Here is a 21,363-nt window from a genome sequence, read left to right as displayed (position 1 = left end):
CAATATGCAGTTTGATTTGGGCAAAGCGCTGGCACTTCTTTAATGTTCACCAGTGAAGGTCTTTATATCGGCCTTTGGCTGCCTTTTACAATTCTTAAATGTACACCGAAGAATGCATGGGTGGTTTGTCTGTTCTCTACACGCAACGGGTTGAATTGACTCCAATCTTCATACCATCTCCTTTAATTTCTATGATCGAGGGCTTCCTTCTTTTACTTTCTGTATCCTATATCCCAGTCAGAACTTTCTTCCTGAGATCTCCACCTACCCTATGAACACTGGCTCAAACCTCCACCAGCAGTGGTGTCAGAAGGGAATGTGCAAGAGGGTCTTTCCCCACAGAAAGGCGTGTATGAACTGAGGGTTTGTTGCGGGGAAGGGATAGGGGAGTCAGGAATTCCGAAACAGCGGTGGTTCATGATCTACACTCCTGAACTCTTTCCGGAACGGTTCTACCAAAACATCTTATATAACATTGCTTTTCACAGAAACGTGTGTCTTGATGGTAGAGCCTGACCTTGTTCTCAAAAGCAGACCCACAAGCATCATGAGGTTTCTGCAGTTTTCATACTGTGCTTGAAATTGGCTTTAAACTAAGGCAGAAATAGCAAACTAACTGGGACAGACAGATAATGAAAAGAGATTGACAGGAGTCAGGTCTACTGAGTCATCATTTCATAGCCATAAATAAAGGGCATGAGGTATGCTAACTACCATTACATTTGTAGATGAGCCAAATGGCTTTATTATGCTCCTGTACATGAGCACCAGAGTCCTGCCCCCAGATAAAGCCTTATATGCCCAATGGTTTTGTAAGGAGGATGCGGAGGGCAGCCTAAATGAGGAAGGTATAGTAGTTTTATACTATTGCCTAGTCTCAGAAACGTTTTAACTGCAATAAACGCTGTCCAGTTATTTCGGCATATAAGTATCTAACCTAATAAAGATTGATTCAACACATACCTCCACACACAATTTTCAGTTATTTTAATAATTTTCATGATATGCTTCAAAGAGCAGGATCATAATTCCCTGATATAGAAAAGTATTGGGATTAATAAGTAATGTCCTATGCCCATATATTTGGTAGCCCTGACAACTTGTTTTGAGTCCCATAATTTGCTGTGATAATCCATCACTATTATGAAACTGACACCCGAGCTCATACCTGTTAAATTATGCTTCACATGCATGCTTGTGTGAAGCATACCTGCGAACGTGGAGATTAGTAATATAAGAGCCAGCATCTATTGGAACAACATTTCATATTCTTAAAGGATGTGCGCCAGCCACACTGCATCCTGTGACAGTTGAGGCTGATGCAGATGTCAGACCAGCTCTTCGGGGACCAGCTAAAGGTCCAGTCCCAGTTAAATATTTTTTAAAACAGGAGATCATTATTTACAATTCAGAAAATAAGTTCCCAGCAAAGGTATGACCTCTTCTCCGTGTTAGAGCTTATACTCTTGGAGACTGTAGTTTAATACCTTCAATACCTTTGGGTAGCAAGTGCTATATAAATGCAAACTCTTCCCTCTTCTTTCTCTCCACTATCCTTTTCAATCCGAATAATTAATTTCAGATTTCCCTATACTAATTCACCACTAATCCTTTTCGGGTTCCGGAGTAGCATGTTACTTCCCGAAAAGCGATTTGACGCCTCGTCAGGACTAGTAAGTGATAAATGCAATTACAATATATATACATATTTATTTTCTTTTTACATCTGTTGATATTTTCAGTTTCTACAGTGAGCGAGAGAGCATCTATGTATCTGGAATAGGGAGAAGGATATCTGGTATTTATTTGTAAATGAACTATAAATAACAGGAATATTTTGGAAGGATCTTCGGAAAGTTTCCAAATGTGACTCAAATTTCATGCCAGTGGCAACTGCTATATCTGGCTCTTCTAGAGGGTTACACACTCTGGCGTAACGAAAAGTGGGGGGGCCTCCCTTGTGTTCAGTTATAAGGTTTATTTAGGGTAAAAAGGTCACAGAAAAGGTACAGATTGGGGAATGTTTCTACATCAGTAATAGCGTTTCATATTTATGTTACAAACAGGTACATATTGCAGTGATACTCAAGGGGGTAAGGGAGGGGGTTAAAGGGGAGGTTGACATCTTTTCAAAACCTGTTTCCCTGGACATGACACATATGCTCTTCAGCTTTAATTTGCTTCAGGGACGAACATGCAATTTCTTCCTTTGGCATCGGGAAGGCCGAGTTTGTCTCCAAACCAGGAATCTCTAATCATGCTCAGAGTCTTGAACCCATCTTGTCTGTACTTCAGCCAGTCAGAAGGGAGGGGCCAGCTTTTGGCTTTTGTGGCATCAATCATTCTAGGGCAAACAGTTTACCAAAAATGATTGCTGTAGAGGGATTATATTTGAGCCAAACAGTATCCTTTAAAGTACATGATCACGCTGAGGTGAGAGTAGGAAGTGCATGTTGAACATAAGAGCTGTCAATTATTATCCGAGTGAAGCGATTAGAAGACCCCCCTTCTGGTCTTCCATTCCTCTTCTCTACTCCCCCTATTTGTCCTTACTTGACATCTAGAAGAGATGGGGATTTGAAGTGAGCGCATCATAACATTTCACCACTGGGTTGAGTCACATCATGGGTGGTGAAAATTCAAATTCAAGTTCAAAACTTATAAGTTCCTGTCAAGTGATGTTTACATTTTAGCACAGAAGACATGTAGTATCAGAAGTGCCAATACAATATCTAAACTGGTCCATGAGATTATCAAATAAAATAGTGGCAAGCATATGTGTTGGCCATTCTAAGGATGCGAGCTTTGCTTTGTGTCCCCCCCTTCCTTTTGAGCACCTAAGAATCCCCCACCACTACCGCAATGCAAAGGTTATGTGCGGCAGCGCCCCAGATACTCTTCTCTACTGGCATTCTGCAGGCAGTTTCAATAGTGTCTCTATTCTTCATTTTCAGTATAGCACCCTCTAGTGGCTGTTGTGCAGGGGTCCACGGTGTGTGATGGCACAAGTGCTTAAGTGGTACTTAGGGTTGTATACAATGGATGCAGATGGCAGACTCTAAGGGCAGTTGAGAATTTTCTGCCACATTGTTAGGAAAATCCGTCTAGGCCAGATTGAGCAGATCCATGTAGTATTTGGCTGGACTCGCTCAATAAGGCAGTTGTGGTGCCTACTGAGGACTATTGTGGAACGTTTTCTTCAAGCATCATTGGTCAAGTCTCAAAGGGATTATTGTGCCGAGTTCTGGGTGCTGTATAGCCACAATACTGATTAAAGACCACGCGCAGTCTAGACTGAGACCTGCCAAAGGGGGCATGGTGAAAACCACAAAACCTATTTGGAAACAGCAGTCTGTTGTCAGCTTGTAAAATAATGTAGTCATCTCTGGACCACACGGGGAAAAAGTGTCCCATGGTGAGTATGGGAGCAAGAGAGCTCTGTTTTTCTAGGGGTATTAAATAGTCCTCGAGTTGACCGATGGACCCACTCTACAGAAGAAACATGGGCAATGCAAGGCACATTACAAGGTCTTCAGTCAAAACTATGGCTTAATCGTGGCTGGCTCTATGTACTCTGTGGGCCTTACCTACTTTGGCTTGATTGAACTTTTTGCACCTAGCCATCATGATTGGCTCAATGTCACTTTTCTCACAAATATCAGTCAACCATCAAACTATCAGCTTTTTCTTGTTGCACGCCTTCTAGAATCACAGAGTCATGGCAGAAGTATAGTTTACTCTTGTAGTGATCTTGAGTCCTGTACATGTCTTTCTCCTGCTCCTAAAAGGATGGGTCCCACGTGCAGCAGGAGCAGCAGCTGTGCAAGGCTTTTGTGGGAGGCATGCCTTTGTGTGTCCACAGCCCTTTTCTCAGTATTCGTTCCTCCATGTTGTATATGGCTGTTTTAATTCTGTCTGTCTCTTCCCCTACTCCATATGTCACGAGGAGGGTTAACCATGTGTGAAACGCATGACAAATTGTGTAACATTCTTCGTTAGGCATGCATGTTATGAACACTGTAAATGTACATCTTGACATTCCACAATGGTATATGGCAATTTGCAAGATTTTGGTAAAATGTTTCTACTTCTGTAAGGCAGAGTTATGTCTACGCTTAGGGAAATACTTTGCATTTCGAACACCAGGAAGAGGTATTCATTAAAGTCCCCTGGGTGGGCTTTGATGACGCCACTCTCGATAGACGCGGAACAGCCCCCACATGTGTGGTCAATCACCAAAGGAATATAATACACTGTTACAAATCAGAGGTAGGGGTTTCCTCGTGGGAACCACCTGCTACTTTATATTTCAGGAGTCAGTATTGTCCCATGGGAGTCTCTGCCCTGGCTAGGGGGTCCGGTTCCAAAAGTCATAATGTACAACAGTAACACTGTGCCTACTTCTGTTCTGTCGTCCTCCCAAGGCAAGAGGTTGATGACATCTTTGAGAATCTGAAAGAGCTGCAGGAGCTTCGGAACTTGAATTCCACCATCGAGCAACTCATGAAAGAGGCGGACAGACTGTTCAAGGACCTAGAGAGGATAAGACAGAGGCAAAAGAGTGCGGAGGAGGCCAAAATGAAAGGTACAGAGAGGTGTTTATTCAGAGATGTGTTACACTTATGTTCACCAAAGTTTTCATAGGAAAAGTGTGCTCAAATGAAATCAAGGCAGATTTAATAAAAAAACAATTAGCGCAACAGGCGGCACGTTGCTGGAACGCTGTCTTGGGTTGCGCCAAGGCAAACTCTTAACTGAGCGCCCACGGAGAAGACTGGAAGACTGTGCACATTTACAGAAAAAAAATATACTATGTTCATTGCAGACACAAACTCTGACAGTTTGTGCTTGTAGCAGGGACACCACTTTAATGAAAGAAGAGAGCGAGGTTTGAGACCACGGCTCCCACTTTCCCTGGAAGTGGTCCCTACCCATTAGGGTCGAGCCAGCAAGAGCATGCACCAGCGCATACACTCGCATGCGAGACACTTTTTGTTTCATTGATCAGCTTGCAGCACTCCCATTGCTTACTTTTTGTTGGCTTCAATGTAACTCTTCTTTACTGATTCTTAATTGGCCAGCAGGCCAAATGTCTCTTCAGTTCATCTGTTGGAGCATGGACCAAGCACAGATTGCTCAAACTCAATCAGTGCCCGTCCGCTGCTCCTAACGTGATTGAGGTACTATTTCTTCAATCCGCTGGCTTTTCTTTAACTCCTCCCACTTCCCCTATCTGGTACTCCCCCCCTCTTCCCCTGCACATCCCTCTTTCTGTTTCCCCCATATCCCCTCTTCCTGCATTTTTTAATATTCTCTTTTTCTTTCTGTCTATTTTCCTTCTTTCTTCTTATCTCAACTTTTTTCTCATTCTCTCTTCCTTTCCGTTATCTGTCTATTTGTAACTCTTTCTCTTTTCTTCTCTTTCTTTTACTATTTGTCTCCCTTTGAGAGGGTGGGGATTGATATTGTTGTCCCCTAGACATCCTGATAGCCTCAGGGAGTAGATGTATCTCTGTGTTAGTGGACCATTCCACCAGATAACCAGAGGCTATTCCCTTTAGGACAGGCACTGCTCCTGCAGGAGCTAGAGCCCTCCTTGGGATCTTCACCAGGGTTGGGTTTCTCTAAGGAGGTGATCGCAGCCTGTCTGAAAGCAATGTGGGATGAGTGTGGTGTAACTTACTAGGAAATGGTCTAGTTGAAAGAATAATCAAGACTATAAAAGGCATGATTATGGGTTTGCATGAATAACTGTGGAGGAGATATGATGTTCTTCTACCATGCCTTTTGTTTGTCAGCTGGGTGGTTTCACGAAAACGAGTTGGCTTTAGTCCCTTTGAGCTACTCTTTGTACACCCTGTGAGGGGTCCCCTAAGCTTGGTGAGAGAGGGTTGGTAGAGTCCCCTGAACGAGCCCAAGTAAGACATAGTGGATTATATGCTAGGTCAGTGGTTCCCAAACTTTTTCAACCTGCGGCTCCATTGACTTATTGGCCTTTGACCGTGGCTCCCCATTATGTCATTTTATTTTTATTCGGGTGGTGGGGGGATGTAAGCCCAGCCTCAGCTCACTACCTTAGGATCTCTTGGAGTAGATATTTTAGTTACCCTAGTAAAGAGCCATATGTAGAGTTCCTTTTTTAAGGAACCAAAGAAGGAGATTTCCCAGATGTTTCTAGGTAGGAAATTGTGGGAGAGCAGACCAGTTGTTATTAGCCTTTCTGTAGTAATGATGATTAGCCAGACAAAAGGACAAGCCCCTTCTAGAAACATTAACAACGTAAACTTCAGTCCAGGCACGCAACGCCCATAGTGCTCAAAGGTCTACAGCCTCCCCCCATGTGTGTCAGCCCCGGGCAGTTGTTGAGCATATGACAGCCGCACAGTACTTCTGAGGTCTTTAAAAGACCATTTACATGTGTTGTTTTTTTCACTTCTTAATCTCCACTCTGTCTATTGCTGGAAGAATTCCGCCGACCCCCCCCCCCCCCCCCCCCCACCCCCGCGAAATTTGCCTTTAGCTGCGCCTCTGCTGCAGTCCCACCTTCGCCCCTCCCATCTGCCGAACAGCAGTGTTCCAGAAGAACGTATTACATTGTGACATAAAGTAAGAGTTGGGTCAAATACATAAAATAATATACACAAACCTATAGGAAAAGATCTGGTATTAAAAACATTTAATGAGAAAGAAACTAAATAAATCCTTACCCTGTCCAGACGTGCGTGAAAGGGGTGAACATGGGTCAGAGCAAAGAGTCTCTCCCACAAAGCACAGGTTGATTGTAATCACAAGTGGAGGGAGGCTCTGGGGCCCTCAGACATCGAAATGTGGTTGGCTCAGGGTTATTCACCCGTAGAAGGGCGCCTCTTGGATGTTCACATGTGAGGGGTGTCTTTCTCTCATGTCCTTGCAAGCTGACAAGTGGCTGGCTCTGGAGCGTTCACACTTATGGGGTTCCTCTCAGGTTTTCCTTTATTTATTTATTTATTTATTTGTGCATTTTTATATAGCGCGGACTTTACCCGGAGGCGTCAGAGCGCTTCACATTAGGAACAGAAATGAAACATAATGAGAAACATTACAGAAGAGCAGATTACTAAAACATACGTTACTTACATAAGGTAATAGTGAGAATTGTGAGCAAACAAAAAACATGAGGTAGTAAAAATTGTGAGCAACCAAAAATACATGAGGTAGTAAAGGTAATAATGACAATTGTGAGCAAACAAAATACTTGAGGTAGTAAAAATTGTGAGCAACCAAAAATACACGAGGTAGTAAAGGTAATAGTGACAATTGTGAGCAAACAAAATACTTGAGGTAGTAAAAATTGTGAACAACCAAAAATACATGAGGTAGTCAAAAGTGCACAAGAGGAAAAGTGACAAGTGGGCAGTTATAAGAGAAAACAGAGTATAATTTGAGGTATAATACTGCAATAAGTGCTAGGCACAAGAACAGGCGTCACACGTCTATGGTGGCTCTGGGGTGCTCTCTAGTCTAGTCGGTCGGTCGCTGGCTCTAGGGGGTTCACACTTTTAGCGTGCCTCTTCTGTGCTCGGCCAAGCGTTGCAGCCTTCTTTGCGCCTGCACATGTCCCTCACACAGACTACACAGGGGCACTTAGGGGCATGGACAGTTCTATGCAGCCAATCCTAAATCCTACAAAGAGCCAAAGCTGACGAACTTCTACCAGTCAGCACCAGACACAGTTTAAAATTCCATGTCCTGTGTAGAAATAACTAATCGGAGCCCATTCTCGCCTCTGTGCGCAAAGAAAGCTGCGGTCCCGCCGGAGTGTGAGGTGTCAAACAGTGAGAAGAGGACTGTCTGGTATAATTGAATTAAAATATTTAAGCACATAGTTACGAGGTACTGTTATTCTGGCGCTAGGAGATTTTGAAAAATTAAGAAAGGAGGTATTTAAACAAATGTAACACATACGTTTTTATTGGTCAGTTGAAACTTTCTTCCATCCGAGTGGTGCACATTAGTGGGAGGGCGTACACGGTGGGTTCAGAAGTGAAAAGGAACATGAAAACTCTGGAGGGAGAGGGGACAAGGAGCGTTGTGAGTACAGAGGGAAGAAGCGTCAATTACCCTTACATCTGTAAAGACGTATTTCATCTTTAATATTTGGAAACGGCCCGGATTGTGAATCATACTACCTTTTCCCGGTTCCCAAGACATGCGCGCGCCCCTGCCAAGATCTAATGGCGCACCGGGGTGCCGTGGCGCACAGTTTGGGAACCACTGTGCTAGGCCTTTACTCAAGAGTGGTTGAGTACATAAAGATGGCGAAGATGAATTTGGTAGCCAGCCAGGAACTTGTAAAGCAATGGTATGAAAGTCCTCAATGCTGGAATACCAGTCAGGACAGTAGATGTGGGGTTTTGAGTCTGTGGTTCCCAGACACTGCAAGGCAAATGGACTGGGTCATATCCAATTCTGAAGAAGAATTGGGAAGTCACCTACTTGGTGGACTTAGGTACCCCCAAGCACCCTCATAGGGTCACCCAGGGCAACAGGCTATAGCCCCACCATGCATGGGCAGACATTAATTATCATGCTAAGGGTGACAGATGGGGGAGAGGAAGAGGCAAGTGAGCCCCTCCCTGACCTCTTGTCCTCTAATGCCCAAGAGGGAACTGTAAAGGAGTAGTTATCTCCTCCACACTTACATACAACTACAAAGGGACAGCTATCTGTTGCAGAAGCAGTTGGATGGATTTTGGTCTCAGAGTTTAGGTTTGACAACATGGTGTACCCATGCTTGCCTGTTAACAGTAAGATATACAGGTTGTCAGACCAGATCAAAGGTTACGAAGATGCTAGAGCTGGAGTTGATAGAGTCCTCAAGTAGTCCAGGAGCCAGGCTAGTGGTACTTAGTGCCCAAGATCAATCCACAAAGAGGGAAGCCGGAGATGAGGTTCTATGTGGACTACAAGGGTCTGAATGTAGTCACAAAAACTGATGCCCACCCCATGCCAAGAGCTGATTAGCTCATTGATACACTGAGGGCAGCAAAATATTTGAGTGCCTTTGATCTGACTTCAGGTTATTGACAGATAGCCACCAATCCAAGAGCCAGGGAGGAGTTTGCTTTTTCCACATTTAGAGGCCACTTTCAATTCAGAGTAATGCCCTTTAGTTGAAAAATGCACCTGCCACCTTCCAGAGGTTGGTGAACTGAGTGCTGTTATGTCTGGAAAGGTTTAGTTCAGCTTATCTTGTTGCTATAGCTGAATTCATTCCACCTGGGAGGATCTCCTGGTCCACCTCAAGGAAGTTCTCCAGGCCCTGCAGCTAGCAGGCCTGACTTTCAAGACAGGCAAGTGCTAGATAGGGCAACAATTCACTTTACTTGGGCCACCAAGTAGATGGAGGCCATGTACAGCCTCTCCAATTCAAGATCAAACAATTCTGGCTTAGTTGCTTATCACCTCTTGTGGGAGGGCAGCCATGAATGGAAATGCCTCTTTTTGTATGGTCCCCTCAACGAAGTGGACCAACGCTGCTGCTTTTTTCGAATCTGAGAGTGAACTGAGGCCTTCCAATCAGACTTCAGTGCCAGTGCTTTAACCTTAAAATGTGTATGTTTGATTGGCTTATACCCAATTGGCATAAGCTAACTTACTTGTAAGTCCCTAGTATATGCAACCAAGGGTAATCAGGGCCTGTAGGTTAGAGTCAGCCCAGGGACTGCAGCACAGGTTGTGCCACCCTGGGTTTGACACAGATAAAACATGGCTTCTAGTCTGCCATTGCAGACTGGAAGGGTAGTTTTAAATTGCTAACTTGACTTTGCAATTTAAATGCAATGGGAAAGTCTACTATTCCCTTCTTAAATGTCCACTATTCCCTTCTTAATATATATGTCACCCCAAAGGCAGTAAGGCAGTCCTATCAAGCCAAAAGACAGGGTGCATTATATTAGAAAATGGAACAGGTGCTCTTTACATTGTTCAGAAGTAAAAAAAAACTAATTGTAATTTTTACTGTTGAAAAGGCTAGTAGGCCAATTGGCGACTGCAGAGTTATCACAGCAGCCCTGCTAACTTCTGACTGAGGCTACTAAAGTTGGTACTGTAAGATCTCTAACAACTTGTTTACATTAAGGCTGACTTGTTGCCCAAGTCAAAATTAATGTATTTTGTTGCAGTATGTACATTTAACAAAGGTGCCACTTTGTTGCCTAAAGTCTCCTGTGCCATTCCTGGTTAAGCATGTGGTTTCTCCCTGAGACAGCATCCAGCCCTCCTGGGGAGAAGTACCAACGACTCCAAAAAATTGCACTACAGACACCTGTGTGAGAAGAGGTGTTACCTCTACGTGGCTGGAAGCCAAACAGAAATGGGCCTAAAAGCTGAGCTTTAAAGGAGAAGCCACCTTTGAAGGGCTAATGTGAAACACTTTAGAGAGGGGCTACTCTACTGTTTAGGCAGACCGACTGGCACTGGGGACAGAGAGAGGAAACCAGTTGCCAAACCGGTTTTACAGGACATGTAGTCCCCCTGGTAGACAAACCTAAGGGTTGGGCTAGGGACCTCTGCACACCAGAGAAGAGTTCTGACATGTTGGGATTGAGCAAAACAGAGCTTTATGCCACACTTCACCGGAAGTAGTCATCAGAAGAGTGGGAACATTGTAGCCCATTGACTGCGACTTCCCCTAAAGCATTTTCTGGACATAAAATGGGCACCCCCTGGCATCCAAAACTCAGATCCCTTCCATCCTGAGACCACCAGATTTCTGCAAACATTGCCCTGAAGAAGGCATCCAAAGCATTATGGGATGCTGGCTCACGGACTGTGCCAGATTCATTTGTGTTGCCCAGCTGGCCAACCTGTATGGCTCCCTCATTGGGTGCAGCTCTGGGATCCCACCCCTGGCTGATCCTTCAGGCTCCTGGCCCAGCCACTAATCTCCTTCTGATGGTGTGGAGCGGGCAGCGCTCTACTCCCCTGCCTGCTCCTGCAGACAGGGAGTCTTCCTTCGTGGTGCCCCCACATTCCACTCAGACATAAGCACAGGGAGCAAGATTAGGTTCATCACAGATGGGGGCGCACACAGCAGACCTCCGTCTACTCCACTCTGTGTCGGGCCCGGAAATGGGGTACCGGCCCCTCCCCCTCCTCTCAGGGGAGCACAATGGTGGTCCCCCTCCCTGAATGGAGAGGAGAGACAGCATCCCAGGTCTGTTACTTGCTCCCAGTGTCCATCTCCAATAAAAAGCACCCTCTCTCCCTTAGTGCAAGACTGTTTATTTTGGGATGGAAAGTTCTAGAAGCCAGGCACCCCTGGCGAATCACCTCTCCACCACTGTCTTAATCCTCCTGCAGGGCATGCTGTAACAGTTCAAGATGGCTCCATCCAGGAGTCACTGCTCACATCTCCATAGTGGGCCTGAGCCCTGCCCCTTTGCTGATAGCACTGCTAGGGCCTTTCCCAATGAACCATTAAACAGGAGCCCCTTCCTCTGTTGGTTCCAGAGATCTTGGTTCCATCTTTTATTCTTTGTCTGTCCCAATCCTGGTACATTGTGACAGTTAATTAACAAATGCAGATGTTCTTCCCCAACCCTTCCTCCTCAGGAGCTAGGTGAAACACTGTTAATTGCTCCTTGTGTGTGTGTGTGTGTGCGTGTGTGTGCGTGTGGTGGGGGGAGGGGCTGTGTTCCTCTTGCTGGAGAGCAATGTAAGTACCTTGGCCCAATAGGGTGACAAAGGACCTGGGCTCTGATCCTGAGCTGAGCCGGAGGAATATTACAATAAAATGTAGATTAGCTTCTCTGAACTTGCATATTTGATCTTGGCGCATCTGAGGAACAGATACAATACAATACTTTAAGTCATCATTATTAACTAATTATGGTACAAAAAGATGGGCCCACCCTACAAAATGTGTTGAGGGGAACCTGAGGCCCTCATATGCCACAGATATTCATAGTCATGGGCTGGATGGGGGCTCCCTGAAGGATGGGGCAGGGCTTTAAGTTGACTGGGTCCCTATGGGTCTGAGACCCGGTAGTAATTTCAAACAGACATCGACATGGGACCTTTTTGGGCCTTGTATTCATGTCCGTAACTGTTTATGGGAAAATACTGATCAATTTCTGAACAATGAGTGTAAAAAATCTTAAGCTAGTCCATGTCGTTCCTGCTTGTATTTCACATGCTTTACTTATTCTTGCAGCTCCTATAAATGTATGCTTTTTCCAGGATGTTCCTTACTTTTTTTTTCTGTCAGCATATTACTTTTGTCTAGTGCATGATATGAATTGAATCACATCCAGGTGTTTATAATGGACACAATTGATTTGTGGCTGAAGGCTGTGCAAATTTCTGTCAGTACCTGTCAGTGGGGGCAAAAAGGTGTTAAGCAAACGTGGTCATCCAATCATTGGCTTCTCTGCAAAGTGCGCAGAGCCATAGTCAGCTGTAATTCTATTCAAATATGTGGGTAGGGTGGCACTCTATGCGAGTTGTAGTGTATATGTTTGAGCCAGACCCTTAACTATATTGGCCCCGCCCCTTTCAGGGACCACCCACTTTTTTCATCCAACTTAAAGCTCTGGGGTGGGGTTTCCTTGCCCTGCAGGTTCTTCTGGGGCCTGTGTTACCCCCCTGTTGTGTGGGATAGCACTGGTACAATGTATGCTATAAAAATCCTTTCACTACAGCACACACAAAACAACAGCATAGCATAACATAGTGTAGCATAACATTACATATGGGCCCACATGCATCAATGTAGGATTTTGCATTTCTCAAATAGCGAAAATTAAGGAATCGCTATTTGAGAAATGCAAAATGCTATGCATCAAGAAATCCTAAAAGTTTTTAGGATTTCTTCATTTTCGAAAATTGCGATTCCTTAATTGCGAAGTGCAATTTAGGAATCGCATTACATTGATTCCTATGGGCCTAGAGGCCCATAGGAATCAATGTAGTCAATTTGAAGCCAGTAGCAAATTGCGAGTGGCACTTAGAACATTTCATGGGTGCAGGGGGGGGGTCCAAAGGACCCCCCCATGCACCCCTGAAATGTATTTTTCGCATCATGTTGCACACACACATGTCCTAAGGACATGTGTGTCCGTAACATGAACGTTTTAAAAATGCATTTTCTGCATTATTTACAGTTTTTGCAAATTTACCGAGTAGTTCAACTACTCGGTAAATCTGTCCCGCAAAATGCGATTTCTCTTTTGAAAATGTATTCATGCATTGCTTTTAGGAAATCGCACATTTGCGATTTCCTAAAAGCAATCGCATTTTTGGAAATCGCTCAAATGTAGCGATTTCCAAAAATGATTGATGCATTCCAAAATGCATTTTTGGAGTCGCAAACGGCCGATTTTAAGGAATCGCACCGTTTGCGACTCCATAAATGCTTGATGCATGTGGGCCATGGTGACTACACATGTGCAGCATAAATGACGAACTTGAAACTCAGCGAGGGATTTTAAGTTTCACACTGTGTTTCAGCATAAGATGGTTCAAACGACAAATTGTTTATGCTTCTTTAAACTTGTTGGACAACAACAAAACCCCTAAGAACATACATAACTCAGATGGATCCAGATTTCTCCGCCTACTTTGAAAGTGTGGATCAGTTAGTTGCTTGTTTCTCCGCCTACTTTGAAAGTGTGGATCAGTTAGTTGATTGTTTCTAGTTTCTTTCAGAGAGGCCCATCTGCATTTACCATCTGTTTATCGTCCGATCTCAGCTTTTTCAAAAGATTGTCAGCAAAGACCTTTCAAAATAAGAAGAAAAATACCTCAACATTGGGGCTTTATAGGCATTACTTGACACATTTGCACACATTGAATGTGAAGGGTTTTGCTTAAAAAGGGATCTCGTTTGTGATGCAATTCAAACCACATAAGACACGTCCTTCAAGTAGGTGCATTTTCAGATTCACGTACACATTCTTCTTAAACGAGTCTGTGTTAAACGAATACCGCGTTTGCGATAGCCTATGAATACTTTGCCGTAAGTAGTACAATACAGAGAGTAGGACACTGCACTGAGGATAAGCGATGGGCGTGGTACTGTGTGGGAATCAGCGAGGAAGGGAAGAAACGCAGGCCAAGGGGGGAGGCCGAAAAAGAGTTGGTTGATTGATTTTCAGTCTGAGAAAGACGGAGGGAGATGAGATGATATCATGAGATACCAGGCCAGAGCCTGACCCTGTGGGGCCCTGTGGTGGGAAGGCCGCAGCAAGGAATGCGGCCTGTGGAATGTCAGCAGAGCTGAGGCCTGGTAGTAGCATGTTTTCTTGCACAGGCGATTCCAGATTAATTCCTCAGCGTACGCAGTCTGCTTTTGAGTTACTCGGGCAGGACTCTATTCATCTTGTACATACAATGTGGATTAGTTTGTAAAACGTGCCCATCGCTGCCTATCTTTACAGATTCAGGCTTTCCATATTGTCGGCTCTATCTTCATTTAGATACATTTTTAGAGGGTCAGGCATTCCACATTGCTGGCTCTATCTTCCATACATTCAGATTGAAAAAGTTTTACAGGGTCAGGCATTCCATATTGTTGGCTCTGTCTCCCATACATACATTCAGATAAAAAAGACACAGAAGGTGGACATTGTAAGAGAGCAAAATCCGTGTGAGCGCCACATCCCAGGAATGCCGCCTAAGGCGTCGCTCTAAGTGACCTAGTATCCCATTGGTAAATCCATTCACCTGGTTCTGCCCATACTGGGTGTTCAGTTAACTCCGGATGGTGGAGTCATCTGTCAGGGGATAACAACTGGGGCCAGAGGGTCCCCTTAAAAATGAGGAATTGCCATGGGAATCGGTATTTCCTGGCTGTATAACCCAGGAATTACCTGCTCACCCCCCATTAATAGATTTCTGCTGATTTGAGCTGTTGCAGGGTTGGGAGTCCTCCGGGTAGTAATGCGCTATACAAAAACACTAGACTAGACTAGCAGATGCTATCTAGAGGTGAAACAAGATGGAGCCATTTTGTTGCCATGGTTCTCGAAATTTCACTGCGTTCGGTAGCTGCTGTTACTGCCCCATTGGAATTAAGAGGCACCTCGTAATTGAGGCCATAGTGTTGCTGACAACATCACTCATCTCTAACATATCACACACAAAGAACAATCAACAGGACATGTAGACATCCGGCACATCAAAGACATGCCACACTTGGTTATCTCCATGCTCAAATCATTACCTGGAAACACCACACACCCAGGCCCTTACTGCGTAAATTCATGCCTTTCACAAACTGGATTTCCCAGCGGGGTCAAAGGTTATAGTATCAAAGGAGCCGCAATGACCATCCTATGTTTACTAGTACACCGCTGAACACTGTATACTAGTATATTTTAACCCCAGGTAAGTACGTGTCCATTAACTAAGGAAAAGAAGATGAACTCCTTACCCGTCCTCAGTATATCTAATCATATAAAATGTGCTAGTGAGCCCTGACATGAGGGTAATCATCACAGTATAGATTTGGGCGTGGCCTACAAATTTTGCTTTAGCCAATAGGCCCTTCTGGGTGCACCGGGGAAAACAATGTTACTCAGTGGATGAGTTTAGGGGCTGTATGAAATAAAATGACCCGGAGGTGCAATTCACATTTGAGTTTGCTTTTTGCACCCGCGGCTGCTTTCAAGAACCCCTCTATAATATGGATGATGCCGGTATAAAATGTGCACTGGCATAATCTCTCGGGCGAGTGCCCCTATTTGCATGGATGTATGGCCCAAAACAATTGAGGGAAACCTTTGCAACTACAGCCACACCATACTACATGCTTGACCATAACAGGAAAGCGTCAGTTGTCAGGCACACTCATTCTGAGAAACATAAGAGGTGGGGAATGTTCAGCGCAACCACTGAGAGATACTATTTAGAGAGAAGCTTGGGTTCACAAGCTCCTCCCAGGAATCCACCTTGAGGCAGGTGAGTTACAAACAGCCCATGCCCCCCCTTCGAAATGTGGCTGGGTCCCCCTTCAATCTAAGATGAAACCACAGTTTCATACTGGGTCTCCAGCTTCCACTAATGTCCTCTCCTCAGCACATGGCCAATCTTTCAAAGAAAGTGGTTCTGCTGGAGAGACTTTCTGTGATTACGCGCCCTTTCCATGTCAGCACTGAGTAAAAACAGACATGGAGAGTGCACCCGATCGATAATATGGCTTCTCGATTTGAATTACGCACTGGGTACGATGTTCAATTTTATGTGGTGGCACACCCATAAGTGAGTGTGCCTGGTGGCTGGTGCTGACAGACAGTACACCTACAGAAAACGAAATGTGCTTTCCTCAGTGCAAGTGCAATCTTTTTTGTAGTTGTTGCAGTTTTGTAGAGCGCAAAATCGACCTGATGGTATCAGAGCCCTTTACATGAGCACCAGTTACATTACTGATGGAGACATTCATTTTTTTAGGCACGGGGAGGTTAAGTATTTGCCCAAAATCATAGGATGTTTGAGCATCCCGCCAGACTTGAACCTGGTTCCCCAGCTTCAAAGTCAGCCGCTCTAGCCGTTTTCACGTGCAGGTCAGATCAGCGTATCAGTTTTCAACCACTAAAAGTGAACCCATGCTCAATTTTAGGAGGGGGACAGATCCATCTGTAAACAGACGTGGTAAGTGACTGCACATACATGCTGGTGGGTACCTGAGGGATCTCGAGACCACCAAGTACACTTCCCAATGGTTGCCCTTAGGGGCGCAATGACACAATCAGTGAGCCCCCGAAGGCTTCCTTGACATTCAGTTTGTGTCAGTCATATGGAGTGGCTGTACATGCAATGGCTTTCTATCATTGGAATTGGGCCACACCCTAATCCAAATGAGGTATCACCCCCTTGTGTCATTACAGCGCACATTTTGCAAAAGTGCAATCCATATTGTAGAAGAGGAGGCACAAGCACCTGTAGCTGCTTCTGTAACACCAAAGTAGCCCGGGGGTGGAAAAAATGAGCGAAAGTGCCTGCTGCACCACTGAGGGCACTATCTGTAATATGGACTCAGGTGCACAGTGCTGTAGCAGGACAATCTCCCATTGCTCAGAATCTGCACCAGTATCCCACCACACCAGTTCCCCCATTTTTAGTGCGTGCCCATGCGGCATGGCATGTTTGCCAAAAAACTTCACAGAACACACATCCACAACAATTATGGGGGTGCTGCATGTCCTAACTATCCAAAAGCACTTAGCATTGGGGCAGAAATATACGAGCACATTGGTCATCAAGGTTATGCAGGATCCCATTGATGCTCGCTTGTCTTGCATTGATTGAGGTCTTCTCCAGCGTGAACTGGGTCCGCGCGCTGTAGTACGCTGTTAATGTAAGCTTCAGACTCTCTTCTAGCTTTGCTTACTTAACAATATTATCAGTAAGCATTGTTGTCTTAAATGACTAACTGTTGAGTATACACTTACACCTACCCATTCAAGATGGCCTCCCATTGGAATATTAGGAAGTTCATCTGTGCATCAAGTAGCCTTTATAAGATACTTATGTGGCACGCCTATATTTTTGTTGATTTTGTGTTTTTAAATATAATAATTCAACTTACAAAAAAGGGTGTTCTGTAATATTTCTTCAGATATGTTATTTCTACACGTGATTATTTATGGAAAATCTTAAAGATGGTGACTTAACTGGCCAGGGTGAACATGGAGTTAAGCAGGACTAGCAGCTTGGCAAGGACCTTGTCTTTTGACCCATTGCACCAACAATCCTGAACTAGTTAAATATTTAATCTTAACTATGGTCTTTTCTTCTGCATGCAACAAAAGTGGTATTTTATCTTGAGAGGAATTTGGTCTGCTTCTCTTAGTTTCCCTCCTCCCCTCATCACCCACCACCATATTAACACAAAGGCCTTCTTCACCCAGCAGCAAGATGCACGATAGAGATCTGGAAGCTGTGCGTTCCCAGGGGGTTAGTCACTGCCACGGATGCTCGCAGTGTTTACTGATGGCTTTACAAAGCCCACTCTCTCCATTTGTGCAGTAAAGTGGCTGAACTTTACTGGCGACTTCTTTCAGAGTCGCTGACCCTCTTAAAACTACTCAAGAAGGCATTGTGGCGACACGCCCTCGCAGGGCACTTAAAGGTGTACCTTGGGGAGGGGGGGGGGGGAGGCTGCGCTCAGCAGTGGGGGGGGCTGCGCTCAGCAAGTAAAATAACCCAATTGTGAGAAAGGTGAACAGCTGAAGCGTTTCCTTTAAAGCATATGGTGCCTAGTTGTAGAGTTTCCTCTCCACTTCTATATAGGTTAACAAGCATTTGCAATGCAATAGGTCTCACGTTTGTGAGAGTTTAAGCTATTGGCATTTTAAATGACAATGCCTTTTATTTATGTGTTTTCAAAACCGACACATATATAAAAGGCATTGTCATTTCTAATGCCATTAACTCAAACTCTATCCATTGCAAGACCACTTTCATAGTGGCAACGCCCCTTTCTTTAGACGCTGCTCGCCGTATTCAGGTTACAGCAAGTCACGTCTAAACAAAGGGTCATGGCTACCATTAAGGTGAAACCACGGCATGGGGTACTTTTACCCCCCAAAAACATTTGTTAACAAACAAATGTTTTTTGGGGGTAAAAGAGCCCCAAGCAATGCTTTCACTTTAATGGTGTCCAAGCCTCTTCGTTTAGACACCGCTTACTGTAACCTGAATATGGTAGCAGCGTCTAAAGCAGTGGTGTAGCAAGGGGGGCAGGGGGAGGTCTGCCCTCGGTGACACAAGTCCCAAGTTTTGGGGGGGCGGTGACCTCGACCCCTGCTCTTACATGAATGTGCCATGGGGGCGGCAAACGCAGGAATCATCATTATCACACCCTCGTCCTTCAGCGCGGCCGTCGTGGGGCGGCCTAGGCTGGGACTGCCATGGGTGGCAAAGTGCCTAGGTACGCCACTGGTCTAAAGAAAGGGGCACGGCCACTATGTTAGGAAATGCATGGTATTGGGGCTTTCACTGTAAAAATATATATATATTTTTCCAGCTCCTATACTTAAAGCAGACCGCACCTCCAAAGTAAATAAATAAAGAAACGCGGCTGGTATAGTTAAAGTGGACTACCATCACTTACTAAAATAAAAGCGGGTGGCATGCTGCTTGTAGGAAAGCACCTAGTGGGTGGAATAGGGGCAAATCATTGAAGAAAATAGTGCTTACAGACTAGATAAAGCAGATCGTGTAAGAACACATGTAAAAAATCCAGTCCTCAAAGGAATGTTACAAATGCAGATTAGGAAGTAACAAGGAGGGACTACCAAGCCTATTCATGAATGGAAAGCAACGATTTAGAAAGGACAGTAACAGGAGCCAATTGAAAAGATGGGCGGGAAATAAGAAGAACTTTAAATCCATACCTTAATGCAGCATGCCTCGCAGAGCAGTGCATGTGCCATCCAGGCTTGACCTCAAAATGGCACAAAATGTGAGTGGCTGAACAGGTACGGAGACCCTACGCTAGCTAAAGAGAGGGGTATAGACTTATTTTAGCAATGGAGGCAGATATATTTCTCTTGTGATAGGAGCAGTGGCGGGCGCTTTTGTGCACCCCAGCTATAACTCCACACCCAGTTATACCCTCTACTGTTCCAGGCACTTATTCCTCGTGCTTAGCAGCTGGAATGTGTGACCCGAAAAGAGTCCAAGAAGTGGGAAAAAGACAGGAACGGCTGTAGTAATTCTGGGTGGTGCATGTTATTTTACTTAACCTGTCCAAGACTCATAACCACCAAATATTGGGCTGGTAACACCACCCAATACAGATAACACTGAGGCCAGTATTACTACCCTCCTTTTAATGGATTGCTCATAATAAGGGTCTATGTCTTCTGGAACAGAAATACACAGACAGTAACACTCTCAGAAGTCAGGTGTGTGTCACATTTGTGACATACATGTGATTTGCATGTGGCATGCATTTGACAGTTATCACACACATGTTAATGTGGAATAGTGCCTTCATTTGCGTTGAGCTTTGCTACCATATGCATGGTTTAAAAGCCCTGTAAGAATTCGGGCACCGTTAAGTTCCAGGGTATTTATTTTCTTTGGGATCACAAAATGCAGCGCTCAGATACCATTGCAGTGTAGAGACAGCATTGAACAAGGATGTCGATACATTGTAGATTTATGATCCCAGTGACCTCTGTTTCCTCGTCCTGCTCTACTTTTGCAAGGTGTTCATCACCATGGGCCATGAAGCCCTATTTGTCTCCTTCACATCCCTTATAGGATTCAGAGGCATCATTCTACAATGGTTCGAGTCATTCGTGGAGAACAGAGCTCAGGTGAGTTCCCATCACCTGTTGTGTCCTCAAAGACTGCAGACACTCATCTGTATGTGGCGGTCGAGGGCGTACTGCTGGCTAACAAGGATGTAAAAAAATGATCATGTTTATCGCAAGCAACTCTATCTCAAAGTCTTGTCTGATTAAGACAATGATCATCGGAAGTACACACGAGCTGCAAACAAAGCCTTTATGTTCAAGTCCTACCTTGCCCGTGATTGCAAACAATAACAGGTGCAAGGTTGACTATGTGATGCTAATCTTGAAGTCTTCATTCCTTAACAGTTGTCCACAGAGTGAAGCACTTACTATCAAAAGCAAACTTCAGAACCACTCTCATGGTTCTGATCATATTCCCATCTTGATAGGTAAAATGATCTCCTGGCCAGCGTCACTGAAATCCAGATGAACCCAATAATGGACTTCACTCATGCAGCGTCAAGCCTCATCAAAATAGTTTTTGCAAGAAGTACAGGATAATAATAATTCAGAAAATGTCACTGCCACCTACCACTGGCCCACATCACATTTAAGACCTGTTGCATTATCTATAAGGTATCTATAAGGTAGTCAAATTGGCACCTCGCAGTACTTCAAGTGGATCATACATGAAACACAAACCATTGCCAGAATTTAAATTAGAAAATAGAAAAATTACAAGACAGGACATTAGAGATTCATAGGTAAAATTCCTAATTCGTTTGAGCAACTCCTTGTTACAAATTATCCACATAGATGATTCACTGCTCCTAAAGAGGTCACTTTTTCCACACATTTTTCTCCCACACAATCTCCGATCTACAGCTAACCACTTCCCTCACTGCTCTAGACTAACTCTAAGCCTCACTCCATAACATGTTCCCTCATCACTAAACCTCTGCCATTAATGCTGTATGCCAACTCACCTTTCTTCCCTACTCCTAATTCTTCTGCACTATCCTCTGTAAAGTCCCAATGGTGTACAAAGCTCTTTCGATTTTTAATTCCAACTTTGAAAATGATGTGGTACTGCTAAACACCAGTCCTGGATCCCACCACTGGATGCCAATGTGAG

At 44.5% G+C, this 21,363-nt stretch overlaps 1 protein-coding gene across 1 annotated transcript in view; it reads left to right on the top strand.

Moving 5' to 3' along the window:
• The window catches only part of LAMB4 (laminin subunit beta 4), a 790,532-nt gene that overhangs the window by 630,074 nt on the left and 139,095 nt on the right, over window positions 1–21,363 (top strand). The window contains exon 28 of the mRNA XM_086967212.1: window positions 4,425–4,585. Within this exon, the coding sequence (XP_086823338.1) occupies window positions 4,425–4,585 (161 nt within the window). The remainder of the gene's footprint in view (window positions 1–4,424; window positions 4,586–21,363) is intronic.

The sequence above is a fragment of the Lissotriton vulgaris genome, chromosome 1_1 (assembly GCF_964263255.1).
Source record: "Lissotriton vulgaris chromosome 1_1, aLisVul1.2, whole genome shotgun sequence".
Taxonomy (NCBI): domain Eukaryota; kingdom Metazoa; phylum Chordata; class Amphibia; order Caudata; family Salamandridae; genus Lissotriton; species Lissotriton vulgaris.
Note: the sequence above shows the minus strand (reverse complement) of the source record. Positions and strands in the feature narration are given on the sequence as shown.